Here is a 22,848-nt window from a genome sequence, read left to right on the forward strand (position 1 = left end):
CGTGAATGTCTGCTTAACGTCATCCAGCTGGTCGGCAAGGTTTCCCAGTTTAGACGTATTTTCTTGAATGTGTTCCTTAATTTTCCCCAGCATACCTTTAATGGTCGCATCAAAACGATTATATAAACACATTTCCAAGTTTTAATTATCCTGCTGCAAGTCACTTATTTCTTTCTCCATACTTTTCATATTTTTCTGGATGTCTTTCTGGATGTCTTTCTTAAGCACACTTATGGCTGTGACTGTGGCTGTGGCCAATGTTGTGATCATTTCCTTAAGTTCGGAGAAATTGCTTCAGAATTCATGCTCCACGGGTGAAGTAGCAAAACCGGTTATAACTGACGCTTCGGGCTCGAAGCTTGGCATCCTCTGTCTCTCTCAAGTAGACTGGTAGTCAAACTGAAATGGATCTCAAAACTCAGAGTTTTCTTTCACATGTTCCTTTTTAGATGTTTTTCAAATGTTTTTATAGCCAGTGATGTCAGAGCCACTGGTCTGACGTCTTTTAGGTTTTTATGGTTGTTGCTTTTATCTACTGGTATTCCTGTCACCTGTTTCCACAGCTTTGGGACCTTCTGTTGTTTTAGTGATCACTTTGAAAATAAAATAAAAAATGGAGCTGAGCTGCTCTGCAGAAGTTCTCAAGAGCCCAACACTAAAATGGTCTGGTCCAGGACTTTTATTGGGTTATAATTTTATAAAAATGTTCTCTATGTCCTTCTGAACATAAACATCTCTCTCCGTTTTCTGAAACCATCTTCTTCAAGCGGAGTCCTCACTCAGTCAAATCAAACTGCTCACATCTCCAGTCGTATTCTTTAAACCTGTTAGGTCAATCAGAGCGGCAGTTTAAACAACAAACCCTTAAGTGGTTTTTATTTTTGACTGATGATGTCCAGCTAAGGATTTAATGTCTGACCAGATCAATTTCAAATTTTGTGTTGACAAATTCTGTTCAGTTTTATCCTTATAATCAACTTTATCTGTTTGAATGTCAAGTTTTAATTCCCATTGAACAGCTTGTACCTCATTAGTATTTCCTCATCTAAAGACACTTTTTCTTTTGATATAATAATGACATTATAGATTTGATGACCCAGGGTTTGTTGATCACATAGACCTTCACACTTTTAGCTGAGATCATCACGTCTTCACAAACAGAAACAGAGCTGCTGATCACATCACAAAGCTCGACTAAACCAGTGCAGGAATCCATCAAAAAATCTCAGTGTGGACAATGAAAGCAGCCTTGGAGACTATGGATTGAATCTTCGCTCCAGAGCTTCACTGTCTTCTTGTGGACTTTTAAATTCCTAAAGAAAGTGTTGAATGTAAGAAACAGTGTGGAGTATTTTACAAAAGTGCTGCAGAATTACAAACAAAGTGCAAATCAGAAAATGTGTTTGTGCTTTTGGTGCCTTTGTTTAAGGCCTGGTGACAAAGGTTAGGCTTCTGATGCTTTGGTCTGAGTGTTCACTTTCAGCGTGTCGACTAAAGCTGTGATAATCGTCTCTGTTGACATCGATGGGTGAGCCTTAGGATGAATACAAAAAAACGGTGACAAATATTTGCGGAAATTCTCTGGATGAGTAGAGTGGTCTGAGTGACACGCTGATCACCTCAAGGTCCGCAGAGCTCACTGCTTCTCTGACTATTACTGATTGAGACCACCATTTATATACAGACGGGCAGACGCCAACGGGCCCTTTACCTGTGACAATGACATTTCAATAATGAGTTCCGTAACACTGATGAACTCAGAGAGCCACTTCTCCATAATGCAGGCTTCTCTGTATTCTGTCTGAACACAAGCTTTAGTTTGTAATTCATCAAGTTGATTACGTAAGGACCGCACAGTCGTCATTATTACAGTCCAAGTGGAATGTGTTGGGTTACCTGTTACCTCAAACGAGCCCCTCCACATCTGACCCATTTCGGTGTCCTCCACTTGTCATCATCATCAGACTCATCCTGTCTCTTCAAAGTGGAACATTCTGGAAACAGCTCTGGTCTGTGTCTGCACTTGGCAGGTACCATCACAGTAGAAACTCCTAGCTGTACTGAATCACTCAGGTGAATAGAAGACACATCAGGAAGACAGCAAGTCTTCCTGAAAAAAAGTATCACCAAAATAAAAGCAACAAATAAAAGTAGAGACTCCATAACACGTCAGGGACACATATATATTCCTTTATTCCTGTTCAGAAAATGAACCCATTATTAAAAATTAATCACAACTAATAAAAAATGAAGACAAAGATGGAGACAAACAGATCTGCTGCTGGTCACCACTAGAGCTGCCAGTCCTGAGTGGTAAATGACAGACAAGAATTCCAGTTTGTCATCATCACCCCGTGGTCACCTGTGACAAGTCCATCTGGTCACACGAGTGCAGGACGCCGTCAGTCTCATGTCTGTGACGTTCTTATCCAGTGTTGATGTCCACATGTCAGTCAGAATGACTTGGCAACAGTCAGTCCAGCATGAAGGCAGGAGACCCTGTCAGGTATATAGCGCCTTACTTTATAAGAATGGCAGTGGTCTCATGTTCACACTGCACTTCAGTGAAAAGTCAGAATACAAGTGGCCATTGAACCTTTGTGTTGTTTGTCCTTCTGTCTGTCTGTCTGTCTCTCCTCATGTCCTCACTTGTCTCTCTTCTTCTCCACAGCCTCAGGTATTGTGGTCTCACCTTCAGATCTTGCTATGATCTCTCCTCAGCTCTTTGTGCTCCACACTCACGACTGATTGAACTGAACCTGAGCTATAACAACATTGGAGATTCAGGAGTGGATCATCTGTGTGAGGGGCTGAGGAGTGAAAACTGCAAATTAGAGAATCTGAAGTAAGTAAACAACAAGTGTGTGTGTGTGTGTGTGTGTCTCATGAATTTTATTTCTTGTCACATTATTGCTATGACTTGTCCATGCTCATATCACAAATGCTGTGTTTAATCAGGACAGACTGCAGTTTCCCATTACGACAGACAGATGGACGTGAGATTGACATAACCGTAGATTTTTTTTAATAATTTGACTTGGTAACTGATGTTATATATTATTTGAAACTGGAAAAATTCAAATTCTCTCTTAGAGGATCTGTACAAAACTTTTTCAAAACCTGGCAGGATGTAATCAATAACATCTTAGAATAAGCATTTAAATTGAGGAAACATATTCTGTCCCGTCTTTCTTATTCTGTTTATTTTATTCATTTATTAATTTATCTATTTACTTATTTTTACTACCATATATACCAACATGTGGCACCCGGCTGGGGTTCATGCCCGGCCGAGACGCCCAGGAGGACCGGAGGAGAGCTTGTGCTTCCTCCAGACCACGAGGGGGCGACCGCCCTGGCTGCTTTGGGGACCATGGGTACAGAGCTTGGAAGCAATACCCTGTAAGGGCCTGTGGCCCCCACCAGGGGGCGCCCCAATGCCTTGGGGACCCTGGACCCCAGCGCTTCTGCCACACCCGGAAGTGCTGGGGGGAAGAAAAGAAGGGACACCCGGAGTGCTTCCAGAGTACGCAGCTGGCACATCCGCCACACTGGGGAGTGCCGGTGGAAGATTGCCGGGGAGCACCTGGAGCCCATCTGGGTGCATATGAAAGGGGCTGCCTCCCTTCAGACAGAGACGAGAGTTGGGTGAAAGTAGGATGACGTCAGAGGAAGGACAAGGAGGCAGCCTGAAGAGAAAGAGAAGGCATTGTTGTGTGACCAGGACTTTGGGGTCTTTGGGGTTTATGAGCACTTGCAACTTGTATATATTGTAAATAAACATGTGTTGGGTGACATGAGCCTGTCTGCCTGTCTGTGTCTGGGCCAGTCTCCACACTGCATATAAGTTGGGTCTTGAAACCTATAAAATTGATCATAAAATCAGACCCCAACTTATACGCTCATTCAAAAATACAACAGTTAAATGTTTTTTGTTTTGTTTACATCTTCTTGCCTCCTCCAATCTCGCACCAGTTTCTCAGATGCATCGAATTTTGTTGCAGCAGCACAGTTGCCAATTTCTTTTGCCACTTAAATAATTTTTAATTTAAAACCAGCTTCATATTTTCTTCTGATCAAACGCTCCATCATAGATAAGACATGCTCTTACAATAAAGGTGTATGAGGGGGTGAGATACAAAAAAACACAAAACAGTGCAAATGTCGCTTCAGAATAGTTTGGGTATTACCGTGTGGTCATGTAGGCAGAATATATAGAAAAATAAAGGCCAAGTGCTCCGTGGTTATTCTCTCAGGTGGGGGTTAGCATATCATAATCTCTTGGACCAACAGCGTGAGTTTTCCACATCTGACTTATATGACCAACATTATAAAATACTGGAAATTATATGGTATAATCAAGCCCCTGCGGTGGGTTGGCACCCTGCCCAGGATTGGTTCCTGCCTTGTGCCCTGTGTTGGCTGGGATTGGCTCCAGCAGACCTCCGTGACCCTGTGTTTGGATTCAACGGGTTGGAAAATGGATGGATGAATGGATGGATGGATAATCAAGCCCCAACTTATCATAACTTAAACACGAGTAGATATGGTACTTTAAAGTTTTACTCTGCTGGCCTAGCTCTCTTTCTCATGGGTGCAGGTTGATTTGTTTCGAACTTAGTTTTGTTAAACTTGACTTGCTTGTATGGAATGTTATTTGATTTTAACAAAATGCAGAAAAAAATATAATAATCAGGACAGACTGCAGTGTCCCTTATGGACAGACAGATGGACGTGAGGTGACACAACTGCAGATTTCCTTTAATAATTCAATTCATAAAGACAGCATTGTGACCCTGAGCCCCTCCACCACACTGGTCACTCTCCTCATCCTCTCTGTCCAGACTGTTGTTTTATTTCTTGTCCCACAAGCCCATGCTGTCCATACTTTATTTTAATCTCGTACTTGTTCCTGTCCTCCATTGTCACTTTCCCCCTTACACTCCTCTGATGTCCTCACTAAAGTTTGTTAAAAATCACTAAAATAGAATAAGGAGGAGAAACACAGTCAGTGTGAGGAGAAGAGACAACTAAAGTGATAGAAGACAAAGAGGAGTGGACAGCTAGAGCTGGACTGAAGTGACAGATAGGGAGGACAAAGAGAATAGAAAAGCAAAGATAAGGAGAGACAAGAGAAGGAGATGAACAGAATGAAGAAAAGGATGAATAAAAGAGGAGGACAAGGCAGAGGAGAAGGAGAAGGAGAGAGAGGAGGACAGACAGAGGAATAGGAGGAAAGGTGGACAGCAGCAGTAGAAATGACCAGCCAGCCATACACAGAAAGAGAAGGTCACAGGGAGGAGAGGAATAGGACTGAAGGCAGTGTGGACAGTAAGGTGGGAGACACAAGAAGTGACCGCCATTATAGCCAAGTGGACCGAACAGGCCGACATCATTCTACAAGACATGACCCCCAGGTCTACACAGGACATCAACATATATCTGTCAGTGGGCTTAGTGTCCGACAGGTGGACACACACATCATGTGCAGTAGACGTCCAGAGACACTGAGAGGATTCTGGGAAGGTGACCTCAGTGGGCGTGTCAGGGAGATACTCCAGTGTGAGGAGTGGCGCCCTCTTGTGTTTGTAACTCACACTTGTGTCTCTTGTGGGACATTAAAGCAAGAATCTCACCTCATGATCAGTGTAGGATGTCACATGACTTTCTCAATATTCCACTATATAGCGCCTGATATTTTTATACACACATGGTCTTCACTGATGTCATCACAGTTCCAAACCCTCTGCCTCACAAATCCTTCTTTTGTCATTTCACTCAGTCAGGGTCTTCTTCAATCTCAGCAGACAATCAAATGGCCGACTAGAGATGTGAATAATTTGATGTCACTAAGGACACCTGTCACACTAGTCCTGTGCCCCACTGGTCACTCTGGTCACTGCGTGATTCTCTTTACTACTAAATACAAAGCTGTGTGGTGACACATGTCAGGGGTCAGTGGTTGTGTGCAGGTTTTAAATTAAAATGGTGGACTCAGAGGGGCGTAGGTGGATGTGGTTGTGTGGTGGAGCAGAGCAGCTCTGGAGTGTTGGTGGTGAATTGGCGGAGCGCACTTTACACCTGCAGACACGTGTGGTTCAGCCAGTGTCCTCATTAGTGTCCTGGGGTCTGTAATTAGACACCTGCACCCCAGCGAGTTTAAAATGAGCTGAGCAGGATAGTCAAGAACAGAACTGAACAGGAAAGAAAAATGAAAAATAGAGATGGAGGTTAAATGAGAAATAAAGTAAATGCAGAATGGTGGCTGAGCTAATGCTTGGAGTGGAGGCAAGTGGTTGAGATATATTGCTAAGAGGAGTGAGCACATGGTGTTCAAGGGGCAAGGACATAACCTACTGAGTGTCCAAGAAGCAAGAGTAACCAACCATTTGAGTGGGCTTCTGCTGAAGGCTGAGGGATGGTGGCAGGAGAAGGGAGAAGGACTCACGAGGTACCCTGATAAAGGCCATTGGATGGTGGTGGGACACAAGCTTAGTTTGGGGGGCATCAGTGGTGACCAGCTAGGAGATCTGACTATGTGATTTTCCAAAAAATGCCCTGAAGGATGTGAGCCGTCTGGTCGACTTGTAATGCAGGATGAAGTGGTAAAGTTTTAGTTTTGATTTTATTTTACTTGTGATCCACAAGACAAATTGTGATGATTTCTACAAAAATGTGCTAAACACTTACATTCATTCATCAAGAGTTGTGTCAGTCCAGGGGCAGGTGTGCAGTGAATACCCCTGTCAGGCCTTTGCACCTGGACACTCCATCTAGTAAATGCTACTGAACAGTAAAAAAAGAAAACCATCAACACACCAGGTAATTATTTTATTTGTGTGCAGTTGTACTGATTAATTCAGTGTGATTCCTTAGACTGTATGGCCACTTTATTAGTTATACCCCCTTTTTATGTAACCTGCCGGCTCTTCCAAAAAGCCTATTAATTTTCAGTTGATAAGCACAGAGAGCATGCAGACTTAGTCAGGAGTTCTATTTGTGGTTTGAATGGACAAATTGTGTGATGTAAGTGATTCTGACCACACTTGACTGTTCAGGCCTGACCAGGTAATTTTCAGCATCTCAGAATGAGCGGCCATCCTGGGATTATCACAGATGCCAATCTCAGGCCACAAAGAACGAAGTGACAATCTGAAAACATCCAGTGGTTGGCAGTTTTTTAGGTGAAAACATCGCAGTTAATGAGAGAGGTGAGAAGAGGATGAGTAGATGTGTTCAAGACAAAAGAACAGACACAAACACTCAAATATCAGCTCTTTATAACAGTGCTGTGAAGAACAACATCTCTGAACATGAAACACATCAGACCTTGAAATGTAGGCTGGATCCTGCTCCTCTCAGCTATGAAGAGGACGATGAGACCGCAGTGGGTGTATTATCAGGAAAGCTGGGTGACTAAAAATGAAAAAAGACTACACTTGAGCTATAAACTATGACTGTCCATAGATTGATGATTGAATTTGAGTCTGCAATCATAAATTTCAGTTAAAGAAACATAGGAAACGTCACTCATCTGAATGAACAAATGACTGATTGGTCAGCAGAGACACAAGGCATTATGGGAAATGGGGGGGTAAGAGAATGGAGGAGAAGAAAAAGGGAGAAGAACTGAGAGCTGGAAATAAACAGAAGGGGAGCAGTGACAGGGTGTCACCACCAGAGGGCAGAGATGAGCTGAGCAGAGGACTTGGGGACCTGCAGGTTTGGCTGATGGTGACTTGGTGGACACTCAGATGTCTTATAAGATGTCCTGGACAAAAGTGAATGGGAGATGAAAACATTTAATCTGTCACCTTGGAAAGAACTTCCTTAAACACAAGACCACCATTAATATTATTATTATCCATCCATCTATTGTCCAACCCGCTATATCCTAACATTATTATTATTATTATTATTATTATTATTATTATTATTATCCATCCATCCATCCATCCATTGTCTCCCGCTTATCCGAGGTCGGGTCGCGGGGGCAGCAGCTTGAGCAGAGATGCCCAGACTTCCCTCTCCCCGGCCACTTCTTCTAGCTCTTCCGGGAGAATCCCAAGGCGTTCCCAGGCCAGTCGAGAGACATAGTCCCTCCAGCGTGTCCTGGGTCTTCCCCGGGGCCTCCTCCCGGTTGGACGTGCCCGGAACACCTCACCAGGGAGGCGTCCAGGAGGCATCCTGATCAGATGCCCGAGCCACCTCATCTGACTCCTCTCGATGCGGAGGAGCAGCGGCTCTACTCTGAGCCCCTCCCGGATGACTGAGCTTCTCACCCTATCTTTAAGGGAAAGCCCAGACACCCTGCGGAGGAAACTCATTTCAGCCGCTATTATTATTATTATTATTATTATTATTAGTGATGACTACTGACACGTCTGGCACCTGACACTGTGACTGTGCTGCTCTAATTCTTTATTTGCCTTTTCAAATGAGATGACGCCTTACCAATGTGTGAAGTCTGTGTGACTGATAGCCTTTGCTGTAAACTCATAATTTGAACCCTAGTCCATTGATTTTAACATTTTAAACATTTTGTTTGACTATTTCTGGTATTATTAGTAAAAGCTTGTAAAGACCCCACCATCTTTAGTCCACCCCCTTACTGTCCACTGTCCTGTCCTGACTTTTATAAACAGATGTCATTGAAAAGACAGGACATAAAGAAATGAGCTGCTGCTGTAACAAATTCAAACTGTGAGGACACAAACATGTCACTCCTGTGACCCCCACACGTCCTGTGAAGTCACCTGATAAAGTGCTGTGGATTTCCTTTGCTTTCATTTTGATCAAATCAAGGCAGAGCTGGGAATGGACAGCAGTGGTCAGCAGTCATGGGGGTCTCTTCACAGTCCACTCAGACAACCTCTGTGCCCACTGGACTGGACTTTGGGACACTGACAGTGCATTTGAAGCTCATCCTCCTGCTTTATTACAAATTAGTAGAAGGAATAAGAAAACTGAGCTCAGTACCACTGAGGTGTTTAGTGCACAAAGGTCAGCTGGTCAATGTCACCGGTCAGTATGTGAGGTCTGAGTGGCCGAGGACAGAAGTGTCACATGTCAGTCTTGTTTTACCATGTCCATCATGTCTTCACTCCTAAAGTCAGGCCCAGTGTTTGTCCCTTTAAACCAACAGAGTGTCATCGTCATCATCTAATTACTGTGACTTGAGGAGAGTCCATCGTGACAAACAGCTGAGTGTTAAGCTCTGCAGTGACCAGAATGTCTAACAGTTGTCTTTGCATGATGTCCTACAAATCAGACAAAATGTCTACATATCCTGAGTCCTGAATGACAGAAAGAAATCCCACTTTGTCACCCCCAACCCCCTCCCATTGTCACCTTCTACAAGTCCATGCGGCCCCTCAAGTGCAGAACGCTGTCAGTCTCATTTCTTTGAGGCTCATCTCCAATATTAATGTCCGTGTATTCATTTTAATGACTTCTCGCCTGTCAGTAAAGTGTGAAGGCAGGAGACCTTCTCAGGTGTTTGGTGCCTTACTTACAGTATAAGAACAGCGGTGGTCTCGGGTTCAAACAGGCTCAGTATAAAATAAAAATGCCAGCAGTCATTGAGCCTTTGAGCTCTGTGGCCTTCTGTCTGTCTGTCTGTCCCTCCTTATGTCCTCACTTCTCTCTCTTTATCTCCACAGCCTGTCTGATTGTCGTCTCACCTCCAGATGTTACTCATCTCTCTCCTCAGTTCTCTCTTCTCCACACTCACAGCTGACTGTACTGAACCTGAGAGACAACAAACTGGGAGATTCAGGAGCTCGTCAGCTGTGTGAGGGTCTGCGGACCCCAAACTGTAAATTAGAGACACTGATGTAAGTAAACAGTGTGAGGTGTGTGGGGTTATGAAGTCACCACTGACGGCCTGATGGACGGACTGATCACAGGACACCACATGGACTGACTGAAGGAAGGAGAAAGACAGGCAGTGGGACGAGAAGGACAAAGAGTAGTGGACAAGTGGAGCTGGTCGGAGGTGACAGACAGGGAGGACAACAAAGAGTGTGAGATGAGCTGAGGAAAGCAGGATCAGAAAAGGTGGAAAGACAGAGGGACAAGGACTCAGGGAGGAGAGGTGACAGGATCAGGATAGCAGGCAGAGTGGACAGGAGGAGAGGGTGGACAGGGTTATGGGGGACATTTGGAACTAACAAGACAGAGAAAAGCCAATGTCATTGGACAGGGTGGTGAAGGGACAACAAGAAGAAACAAGAGAACAGAAAATGAGAGAAGACAGGAGAGTGAGGAGGAGTGAGAAAGAAAATAATAAATAGAGAGACTGAACATTAATTAAGAGAGCCGGACACAGGAAGTGACCACAGAGGGGTCCACACCATGTCACCTGGACAGACCACTTTCTGTTGTGATTGGTCTAATAGTACAATATAACAAAGGGATGAGGCCTCTAGAATAGCCCACCAAACAAATGTCAGCCCCAGTCAGGCCCACCCCAGGCAGACAGGAGGCCTCAGAAAAGAGCTTAGGCTTTTAAATTGAAAATAAAATCAAAAAGAGTCTCTGAGGCGTGAAGTGAGTCTGACCAGAGGGAGAACCATGAAAACTCCAGCTGGAGCAGAAACAAGTCCACAAGTGGTTTTCTGCCTCACTCCGTGCTGTCTGTGCAACGCGGCTGCAGAGAGCTTAAACAACTTGGCACATCCACATAAAAATGACAAGGGGTGAGCTTTCTTGAAGGCTTTTACTGGAGGTACCTCATTGTAAACTGAAATATATACAAAAGAAACATACAGGTATATACAGTATAGGTGTACAACCAAAGACAATAAAGAATGATTTACAAATCAATATATAGCAGACAATGTACATTAAACAATGAAGCTTTAAAAGACACTTACAAGGCGAGTGATTTCCATGGTTGGATCAAGACAAAGGGAAGCGTATAGACAGAGGTTCAGATTACTGCATACCACAACTAACCAGACCCAGGGGATTAAATACCTTAAAGATACATAAGCACCCCTTTATCTCTTGTTTCAGTCACGTCCAAAGCGTGAGATACATGGAGTGTATTGTATTCAAATGATTATTAGGCGACCTACATGCTTTACGTGAGTTTCATAGACAATTATGCAGCGGTGGGTAGAGTAGCCTAAAATTGTACTCAAGTAAGAGTAGCGTTACTTCAAAATAATATTACTCAAGTAGAAGTAAAAAGTAGTCATCCAAAAAATTACTCAAATAAGAGTAAAAAAGTATTTGGTGAAAAGACTACTCAAGTACTGAGTAACTGTTTGATCATAATAAATTATTTATTTTTTAGAAATGTTGTAATAAGACAGACAGAAATATAAAATAATGTGCAAATTATGCTATTTCCAAATAATAAAATAAAAAATGAGTAAAAATAAATAACATCTTTAGAAAATAAAGATGCACAAATAACACAAAGTTCCAAATCTCAGTTTGTTTCATAACAAAGCTTTTGAAGCCATTACCTACAGTAGGTAACATGTACAGTATGTTTGAACAGTGCAAACTACTTACAGTGACAAGATACACTGTATACCAGGGGTGCCCAATACGTCGATCGGAAAGGTAGTGCAGGTAGATCGCATTGCATTCAAAAAAATTTTTTTTTTAAACGTTAGTCTATCATATATCCTCCCTATGGCATTTGCCACTTGATTGACATACAGGGAGGCCAGTCTGAGATGTCTTTTCTTCTAACACACGGGTCATCCCGCATGCACAATCAAATGAATGCCATGAATGAAATTACCCCGATCTCCAGGCTGTCAAATAAACGAACCACACGCCATGGCGCAACGTAAAGAGGCTTCGCCGCTGACGTCCAAGGTTTGATCCCCAAGAGGGGTGCAGTGAGTGTGTACGCCTGATGAGCCCAAATAAGGGTGAAACACGTGTCGTGTACTCTTTGCATAATTTGACAGCAAACGTATTGTTGCTACGTCTGATTGGTGAAACAGTCATGCAGTAGATTCACTGGCGGATTCTCTCTTTTCTGAAAAATATAGCTTACTGTATCTAATGGAAAAAAGTAATGATTCGAGTGTTGCCCAATGTAGCGGAGTAAGAGTAGCGTTTCTTCTTCACAAATGTACTCAAGTAAAAGTGAAAAGTATGGTGTATTAAAACTACTCTTAGAAGTACATTTTTTTTAAAAAGTTACTCAAGTAAATGTAACGGAGTAAATGTAACTCATTACTACCCACCTTTGCATTTATGGCACCACTGTGAGTGTGGGACGTGACTGACAGGTGTGTTAATAAATGACAAGATGAAGGGGGAGCACAGTTCAACAAATAACAGCTAACAGCTAATAACATGTGGGGCAGAACACTCCCCGACTGATATAATGACATTATATCACTATACTGTACATATAAACAAACATTGTATGAACTTATCCGTCTTTTTTAGGGACTAGAAGAATGACTTCTGTGATAGGCCTGTTAAAGTTTTTGGAGATGCCTTGAGAGGCAGTTTTAACTTCTATTTTTCTTATAGTACCATTACTGCTAGGGACTACCAAGGTGATTAGTTCCATAGGCCATTCATTGCGTGATAGCTGACTCTCCTTTAACAACACAATGTCTCCTATTTGTAAATTTCTAGATGGTTGAGCCTATTTTATTGCTTTGCAGAGTGGGGAGGTATTCATGTCTCCATCGTGTCCAGAATACATTTGCCATGGCTTGCACTTGTCTCCACTGGCTTTTAAAAAGGTAATTCCTTGTGAAATTACCTGGAGGTGCTGACACACCAGTTTTCTGGGTAAGCAGCATTGCAGGGTTCAATAAAAATGGCGTCTCTGGGTCAGAGGAAATTGGGACAAGTGGTCTGGCATTTATTATTGCAGATACTTCTGTCAGAAAGGTACAAAGGACTTCATGAGTGAGGTGAGACAGTCTGCTCTGTAGAAACATAGAGTCAAGTATTCTATGTGTCATGCCAATCATACACTCCCAAGCACCTCCTATGTGTGACACATAAGGGGGGTTGAACTCCCAAGTACATCCCCGTTCCCTTAAGTATCGTAGGATGCTCAGATATTTCTCAGAATCTTTTACAAATCCTAGTTCCCTGCTAGCTCCAATAAAGTTTGTGAATTTCCCCTTGGGATTAATAAAGTATCTATCTATCTATCTATCTATCTATCTATCTATCTATCTATCTATCTATCTATCTATCTATCTATCTATCTATCTATCTATCTATCTATCTATCTATCTATCTATCTATCTATCTATCTATCTATCTATCTATCTATCTATCTATCTATCTAAAGTTTGTTCCGCAGTCAGACCTAAGTTGCTTTTCAGCGCCACATATTGCAAAAAATCTTCGCAAGGCATTGACACAACTACCAGTGCACATGGATTCTAGTACTTCAATGTGCACAGCACTATTGCTCATGCAAGTGAAAAGTATTCCCCAATGCTTGTTTTGAGCCACACCTTCTCTTGTGCATCATGTGGTAACTGACCATGGGCCAAACACATCCAGTCCCACATAGGTGAAAGGAGGTGATGTGTTGATGCATTCTTGGGGAAGGTCTGCCATCAATTGTTTTTCCATTTTGCCTCTGAGCTTACGACAGGTGGTGCAAAGATGAAGAACAGAACTTACAAGTCTCTTACCACCAACTACCTACAGACCTGATGCTCTAACGGCTCCTTCTGTGAATAGACGACCCTGGTGTTGCACGTCTTTGTGATAGTGCTCCACTAACAAAGCTGTAACATGACTTTTCTTTGGGAGTATAATAGGGTTATTTTCGCTTTGGTCAATATCTGCATGTTTCAGTCGCCCAACCCTACCTTGATAAAGCCATCATTCAGTATAGGGTGGAGTTTAAGAAGAGAACTGCTTATGGTGAGGTTCCACTTTGCTGTGAGTGAATCAATTTCATTTGAGTATGCCTCTCTCTGGACTGACTTAAAAATAACATTCCTTGCAGCAGTGAGCTCATCTGGGGTTTGTTACACCAATGCCAGCCATTACAGTTTCTGTGTGAGTCAGAGCGTGACTTGAAAGAACGGACTATATGGATGAGAAGTGCAACAGTTCTCAGGGCAGAATGCTAGGTGGAGAAGCGTTGGAAGCACTTAGGACTGAGTGGTTTCTCTCTAGTTAGAGTGATGAAGCTGGTTATTTGTGGGTGTACTTCCCATCTAGCTCAGGATGGATAAGTTAGAAGTTTTCTTGTGCTTCATAGGAAATTTGTTGTTGCTTGTATAGAAAAGCTGATCCTGTAAACCAAAAAGAGTTGGCAAGCTGAGATGCAGGTACTGATCTTGTTGCAATATCGGCAGGATTCTGATCTGAGGGAACATAATGCCACTGCTCTGGCTTTGTTGTCTGACGAATGCGTTGGATTCTGTTGTGTACGTACACAAAGAAACACCTGGTCTCATTAAATATATAGCCAAGAACGACTTTACTGTCACAGTAGAACTTGACTGAGTCTGGCTGGAAATCCATCTCATCTAGAATGAGTTATGCCATTTCTACTGTGAGTACTACTGTACACAGTTCAAGGTTGTGTGGTTGGTTCTGGCTGGGGGGTCAATTTGGCTTTTCCCAGAACAAATCTCACATGACACTGTCAACTCTTGATGGTAATTTTAAGGTATGCTACTGCACCAATGGCCACATTAGATGCATCCAAGAAGACACGCAATTCAGCATGCTTTGCCTGGGCCAGGCCATGAGGAGCATATGTGCAAAGTGTGCATTATGTGGGCTATTAATTTGCTGTCTCACTTTGTGCACTCTGATGATGTCTCTTCCAAGCAGTAGCTGAATATGGGCATTAGTATCCAATTCTGGGATGTGGCCTGCCACAGACTGTAAGTGAGGGTGGCGATGTGCTGCCTCTGGTGTTGGTATTTCAGAGCGATTGTTCAAAATCTCGTTACATTTGATAAGTGGATACAGGGCTATACTTACTCCTCCATTCACAGCCTCTATTTGGAAGCCAGCTGCTTTCCTGCCAATTGTCTCTATAACTCCAGCACAGGTTCGTAGAGAGTATGTGAATGGGCTGCTTTGAATGTCAAACATATCAAAGAATTCTGATCTCACTAGCGAGCGGTTGCTTTGATCGTCTAGGATGGCATACATTTTAACTGTCTTCTCGGGCTGCCCTTTTGGATACACTTTAACAAGGCATAGCTTTGAGCATGAACGTGCCTGTAGATCCTGGCCACTTCAGTGCAGTGACAGGAAACTGTAAGTAAGCTGCTGAGGTCTTCTTCTTCATTAGTCTCATGTCTGGACTCTTGTGCATCAGATTTTGATTACCAGGGAGCAGGGCCTGAATGCATGGCTGTGCTGTGTCTGTCACTCTCACACTCCTTGCACTTCAGCTCCAATTTATGGTTTCTTGCTATGTGAGAAGATGAAGCACAGCTTCTAAAACATATATGATTCTCTTTCAGATATGTATTGTGCTCCTCTATGGTCTTTTCTCTAAAACCTCTACATTTTGCCTGGAGATGAGGTTTGTTGTGAATGGGGTAGTGCTTCATGAGTTCATCCTTTTTTTCTGCTTTAAGTGTACTTGAAACCATAGATGGGACAACATCTGTTTTATGGACAGATATCTGAGCATTTTTATTAAAATCCTTGTATAAAGGCTTGCCATACCTGGCTGGGTCACTATAACTTCCAGATAGTGCGAAGCTTGGGTCATTCCTGGTTCTGGCTTCATTGCAAACAAACTTTCTGAAACAAGAGAAAGAAGGGTAGCACATGTCATGTTCCTCTTTAAACCTTGATCCTGCTGATATCCATTTTTCTTGGATGCTGTGAGATAATTTTTCCACAATTGGATTAATTCCACGAGCTATATCTAAGTAAGCAAGACCAGGTTGATATCCAGCTTCTTTTGCAGACAGCAACTCCATGAGGAGGTCTCCTAGGTCTCTGAGCCGGACATAATCTTTGCTGGATATGCGTGGGAAGTTCTCTAGTTTCTTAAACAGAACACTTTCTATCACTTCTAGGGCAGCATAACATTCTGCCAGTCTATCCCAGACCATTTTTAGAGCTGCCCTTGGATTATTTATATGAACAGCTCTGATTCTGCGGACATGTTCTGCTGATTCTTTCCCTAGCCATTTTATTAACAAATCCAACTCCTCAGTGGCAGTCAGGTCTAACCCTCGGGTAGCGTTCATAAAGGATGACTGCCACATTCTGTAGTTCTCAGGTTGGTCATCAAACTTTATGAGTCCAGTTGTAACAAGTTCCCTGCGTGCCAAATACTTTGTAAAGTCAACCATGTCAGAAGCCTGGACCTGCTGCATAGAATACTGGTTATGCTGGGGGAACAGTCCTGAGTTTAAAGCTTGTTCTGTGAGAGGGCTGCTCTTTAGAGGAGAGGTATTGATGTGCTGATCAGGCAGTCCTGCTTGGTGGGGAAGTCTTGGGTAAATGGCGTGTGGTGAATGTGATGACACTCTTTGGACATCTTCACTTTCTCCTGCCTGAACCCTCATAGAAAACGAGTGATCACCTGAGATGCGTGAAGGACTCCTCACTATGACGTCCTGTTGTGCTACAGGTGATTTTTCCATTTCTATGCATATAAGTGAGTTAGGCTGAGAGGTGACAGTGTCAAGTATTAGCCATACACTCTGCTCCCGTACATACTCTGCAGTCCTTCCCTTAGCTTGAGATGAGATTCAGCCGCTGCGGATCTCATCATTTAGTAAATCCGTTGCAGCTTCTAATATTTCAGCTTCAGCTACTGTGGCAGCAGCTTCTTTTTCAGACTGAAGAGCCTCTAGTGCTGCCTCCAGTGCAAGTCTCTCTGCCTCCATTCATGCTCCTTCTCTGTTAATGGCAAGCTCTTTCTCTGCAAAGGACGTGCGTGCACGCGCAGCTTCAGCCAATGCACGAGCTTTGGTTACAGAACTGCTTGCTGAGGCGTTGGAATAGCGCATGTGTCTTGAATTGGCCACAGAAGCAGCGTTGGTTTTGCATACCTTCTCCATGTCTGCAACAGTTTAATTTGGGCTGTATAAATTGAATCGAGAGCTTGTGTAGCGAGCTACACCAAAAAAAGTCTGCTGATGTCAGGTGATTCAGGAGAGATAAGGTAAATAAAGCTGAAACGCTTAAGGCAATCAGATCCCAATTTGAACACTGTGTGAACTGATTTTCTCATTGTTTACGGCCACGAGAAACACCAGTCTATATTGGAAAGCAGAGCATGAACAGCTCTTACTGTGCTTCAACCTGTCAGTAGGTGGAGTTGATTTAAAAGATACCATGGAGATGCTGCACTCCGATTTGTGGTGTGAATACTGTCTTTCAGCCAAGTCGCCCCAAGATCCTCCCTTTGATACCTGGCACGAAAGTCCTTTAAAAGTGCTTTACTTAGCAAATGTGGAGCAATGTTCTGCAGTCCGTCTCGCGCCGTGGAATCGCCCTTTTACTAAGTTGCCAGAACGTTCCTTAACTTAGCTGTCTTAACAATTCTTTTGCAGTCTGTCCCACGATGTGGATTCGCCTTTTTACTTTTCTGCCTCACTCCGCGCTGTCTGTGCAATGTGGTCGCAGAGAGTTTAAACAACTCAGCACATCCACATAAAAACGACAAGGAGTGAGCTAGTTTTCTTGAAGGTTTTTACTGGACATACCTCATTGTAAACTGAAATATATACAAAAGAAACGTAAAGGTATATACTGGTGTAGAACCAAAGACAATAAAGAATGATTTACAAAGCAATATATAGCAGACAGTGTACATTAAACAATAAAGCTTTAAAAGACACTTACAAGGCGAGCGATTTCCACAGTTGGATCGAGACAAAGAGAAGCGCATAGAGAGAGGTTCAAATTGCTGCATACTACAACTAACCATACCCAGAGGTTATACAGTAATACCTCCTCCATCGCGGGGGTTGCGTTCCAGAGCCACCCGCGAAATAAGAAAATCCGCGAAGTAGAAACCATATGTTTATATGGTTATTTTTAGATTGTCATGCTTGGGTCACAGATTTGCGCAGAAACACAGGAGGTTGTAGAGAGACAGGAACGTTATTCAAACACTGCAAACAAACATTTGTCTCTTTTTCAAAAGTTTAAACTGTGCTCCATGACAAGACAGAGATGACAGTTCCGTCTCACAATTAAAAGAATGCAAACATATCTTCCTCTTCAAAGGAGTGCGCATCAGGAGCAGTGACTGTCAGAGAGATAGAGAAAAGCAAACAAATCAATAGGGCTGTTTGGCTTTTAAGTATGCGAAGCACCGCGGCACAAAGCTGTTGAAGGCGGCAGCTCACACCCCCTCCATCAGGAGCAGAGAAAGATAGAGAGAGAGAGAGATAGAGTTTGTTTTTCAATCAAAAATCAATACGTGCCCTTCGAGCTTTTAAGTATGTGAAGCACCCTGCAGCATGTCGCTTCAGGAAGCAGCTGCACAGAAGGTAGCAACGTGAAGATAATCTTTCAGCATTTTTAGACGAGCGTCCGTATCGTCTAGGTGTGCGAACAGCCCCCCTGCTCAATCCCCCTACACATCAGGATCAGAGAAAGTCAGCGCAAGAGAGAGAGAAAAGTAAGTTGGGTAGCTTCTCAGCCATCTGCCAATAGCGTCCCTTGTATGAAATCAACTGGGCAAACCAACTGAGGAAGCATGTACCAGAAATTAAAAGACCCATTGTCCGCAGAAATCCGCGAACCAGCAAAAAATCCACGATATATATTTAAATATGCTTTCATATAAAATCCGCGATGGAGTGAAGCCGCGAAAGGCGAAGCACGATATAGCGAGGGATTACTGTATACCCTAACTAGCAAAATACCCGCGCTTCGCAGCGGCAAAGTACTGCTTTAAAATTTTGAATAATAAACTGAGGGAAAATGTACCAATAATTATTTGTTAAGGATCTCTTTGTATACCACGTTGCCAGTTCACCCCTCCGGTTGTAATATGACCAAGCTGTGCGCTGAGCTTACTCTTGAGCATGCAAGGTATAGTTGGCCATGTGAAAAGCAACCTTGCCTCAAATCAATGCCAACCTTTTGTAGGGTCTGTCCCTGAGACTTATTAATTGTCATTGCGAAGCAGAGCCTTACTGGAAATTGGAGGTGTTTGAATTGAAATGGGAGATCAGAGGGTATAACGGGGATGCGTGGAATAAAAACTCTCTCCCCTGAGCCACTGCCAGTAAAAATATTTGCCTCAGTTAGGTTCTTTTGCAGGCATGTGACTTGAAGTCTCATGCCATTACAAAGTTTCGGTGGCTGTAAGTTTCTCAGTAACATTATTGGTGCCCCAACCTTCAAAATTAGATTATGCTCAGGAGTGCCTGGAGGATTCAGAGTGTGGACCGAGCTGCAGGCTATGAACGTATATATGTACGTAAGTAGGATTCAGTTAGCGTTGGGAACCCTCATACCAAATTTCTTGAAGATGGGCCCATTAAGTAACAAAGACCGTTGGAAAGTTCAATATGGTGGCCGACAGTGGTGTCATACCACCGAAATAAGTACGTACATCGGTTTCGGTTAGCGCAGGGAAGCCGCCTACCAAATTTCGTGAAGATGGGGTCATAAATAAGAAAGTTTAACATGGCGGACGTTGTTGACCGTTATGACCGTTACGTGTAGAATTTCGAAATGCAACCTACTTAACTTTTGTAAGTAAGCTGTAAGGAATGAGCCTGCCAAATTTCAGCCTTCTACCTACATGGGAAATTGGAGAGTTAGTGATGAGTGAGTCAGTGAGAGTTTTGCCTTTAATTACTATAGATGTATATGTGTATGTATATATGTGTGTGTGTGTGTATATATATATATATATATATATATATATATATATATATATATATGTGTATGTAAATATATATATATATATATTGTCGCAATAACGACCATGAGACATTGCGAAGGGTTGGGGCAGCCACCCATTTAATAGTTCCCGGCTGCAAAATTGATTCAAAAATAGTGACATGTTTATTCAACAGAGTCCACAACAGAACTGATTCTGTTCAGGCAATATGGCGGCTTTAAAGGCCAGCAAAGGAAGTAATGTCATCAGCACTGGAACCGGAAGGGATGTCATTGGCTTCCCCAGAGCCGGGCGGGATTTCCGTAGACTGGTCTGCAAAAGATCTAGAGGGAAAGTTAGTGCACTTCGCCAACCCCTGGTCTGGCATGGAATTACATGTATTCAAGCCCTTTGGTTGTCTCCAAAACACACGTGTGTTACAGGGCCCACCCCTTAGCCCAAACCCGTCGGGTCGGGCGTTCTGCACCGAGAGGTCGTGAACGCGGGAGAGAGCATCGGCGTTGGCGTGGAGAGAACCCTTCCGATGAATGACCGAAAACTTATAAGGTTGTAAGTCAAGAAACCACCTCGTGACTCGAGGGTTAGACACCTTATGCAGGGCCATCCACTGTAAAGGTGCATGATCCGTGACAAGTTTAAACTCCCGCCCCAAGAGGTAGTAACTCAACTGTGTAATTGCCCGCTTAATCGCAAGTGCCTCTCTTTCCACCGCCGCATATCTGGTCTCGCGATCCAGCAGTTTCCGGCTCAGGAACATGACGGGGTGTTCAGCACCATCGATGCTTTGGCTCAACACGGCTCCAAGGCCTGTGTCCGAAGCGTCCGTCTGGAGGACAAAGGGAAGTGAAAAGTCAGGTGCCTTTAAAACAGGTGCTGACGTCAGGGCCCTTTTTAAGTCACTGAAGGCTGTCTCAGTCGTCTCAGTCCATACCACAGTGTTAGGGGCACTCTTCTTTGTTAAATTACTCAAGGGCACGGCTCTCTCCGAAAAGCGTGGTACAAACTGGCGGTAGTACCCTGCTAAGCCGAGAAATGCCTGGACTTGCCGCTTGGTTCGCGGATGGGGCCATGTCAAAATGGCTTCTACTTTAGAGCACTGCGGCTTCACATTACCACGACCCATCAGGTAGCCCAAATATTTGGCTTCTTCCAATCCAAAGAAACATTTGTTTGGATTGATTCGAAGACCGGCTTCACCTAGCGTCCGTAATACTGCTCGGACGTGCTGTAGGTGTTCCTTCCAGGTGCTGGAATAGATGACGACGTCATCCAGGTAGGCAGCACTATACGTGTTATGGGGGCGGAGCACTTTGTCCACCAGACGTTGGAAAGTTGCAGGAGCCCCATGTAACCCGAATGGAAGGACACGATACTGCCAGTGCCCACTAGGGGTGCTAAATGCGGTTTTACCCTTTGCGGAATCCGTTAGAGGAACTTGCCAGTACCCTTTAGTCATGTCAAGAGTGGTCAAATATTTAGCCTGTCCAAGTCTCTCGAGGAGGTCGTCCACCCGAGGCATTGGATAAGCATCAAAAAGGGAGACCTGATTAAGCCGACGGAAATCATTGCAAAACCTCCAACTCCCGTCGGGCTTAGAAACCAAGACAATTGGGCTGGACCAAGGACTATGACTCTCCTCTATGACTCCTAGGTCCAGCATGCGCTTGATTTCCAGTTCCACTTCCGCTTTCTTTGCCTCAGGAAGCCGATAAGGGCGTTCTCGGACGATGACCCCAGGTTCAGTCACAATATCGTGGGCAACCAGAGAGATCCTTCCGGGTTCTTCGTCTACCACCTCGCGGACGGACGAGATAACTGCTTTGAGCTCTCGCCTCTGTCGGTTATTTAAATTAGACCCGAAGTTAAGTGTGTTAGTTTGAGCGAAGAAGTAGTAGGGCTGGCCGGAGGAAGGGTCAGGGTCCCTTTCCCTCCACGGCTTCAGCAGATTCACATGATATATCCGCTCACTCGGTCGACGATTTGGTTGTTTCACCAAATAATCGACGAGTCCTTTTCTCTCCTTAACTTCGTATGGTCCTTGCCAATGGGCAAGTAATTTAGAGTGACAGGTGGGAACCAATACCATGACTCGATCCCCCGGTTGAAACTCCGAAGTGTCGTGCCACGGTCATAATAATGGGCCTGTGCTGATTGCGCCTCCGTGTGACTTTATAATATGAGCCTAATTTTTTCAAATCTATCGCGTAATTGCGCGATATATTCCAGAATATTAAGGGAGGGACGAGCCTCTTCTTCCCAACCTTATTTTAAAATGTCCAATATACCCCGGGGTTGTTGTCCATATAATAATTCAAAGGGTGAGAACCCCGTTGAGGCTTGAGGGACTTCCCTGTAGGCAAAGAGTACGAGGGGGAGGAGTTGATCCCAATTCCTCCCATCCCCGCTGACCACCTTTGCGAAGCATCTGTTTGAGAGTTTGATTAAATCTCTCTACTAAACTGTTGGTTTGAGGATGATACACCGCTGTTCTCAAGTGCTTTATCTTCAGTAACTTGGCCTTTTCCCTGAACGTTTCCGAGGTAAACGGAGTCCCTTGATCCGTAAGGACTTCTTTAGGGATCCCAACTCGCGCAAAGACCTCCATCAGTGCCCTTGCAATTGCTTTAGAATTGGCTGAGCGCAAGGGAACAGCTTCTGGAAATTGGGTTGCATAATCTACGAGACCTAATATATATTTAAATCCTCGTGCCGAGGGTTCCAGGGGTCCCACGATGTCGACCCCTATCCTTTCAAACGGGACATCAATTAAGGGAAGGGGAATAAGAGGAGCACGATCCCTCCTAGGAATTTGCTGCAGCTGACATTCAGGACATGAAATACAGAAGCGGCGAACCTCCTCATTTATTCCTGGCCAATAGAAGCGGAGCTTAATGCGCTCTAGTGTTTTTTCGGTGCCCAGGTGGCCTCCTAGGAGGTGGGCGTGTGCTAACTCACAAACTTGCCGCCGGAAAGTTTGTGGGATTAGCAACAACTTCCGCACTCCCCACTCGTGCTCACTAACCCGATATAATAAA

The 22,848-nt window shown here is 43.8% G+C and overlaps 1 protein-coding gene across 1 annotated transcript in view; it reads left to right on the forward strand.

The window, feature by feature from the left end:
* LOC114643296 (NACHT, LRR and PYD domains-containing protein 3-like) overlaps positions 1–22,848 on the forward strand; it is a 182,591-nt gene that overhangs the window by 141,402 nt on the left and 18,341 nt on the right. The window contains exon 10 of the mRNA XM_051921826.1: positions 9,663–9,836. Within this exon, the coding sequence (XP_051777786.1) occupies positions 9,663–9,836 (174 nt within the window). The remainder of the gene's footprint in view (positions 1–9,662; positions 9,837–22,848) is intronic.

The sequence above is a fragment of the Erpetoichthys calabaricus genome (genome assembly GCF_900747795.2).
Source record: "Erpetoichthys calabaricus chromosome 1 unlocalized genomic scaffold, fErpCal1.3 SUPER_1_unloc_26, whole genome shotgun sequence".
NCBI classification, from domain to species: domain Eukaryota; kingdom Metazoa; phylum Chordata; class Cladistia; order Polypteriformes; family Polypteridae; genus Erpetoichthys; species Erpetoichthys calabaricus.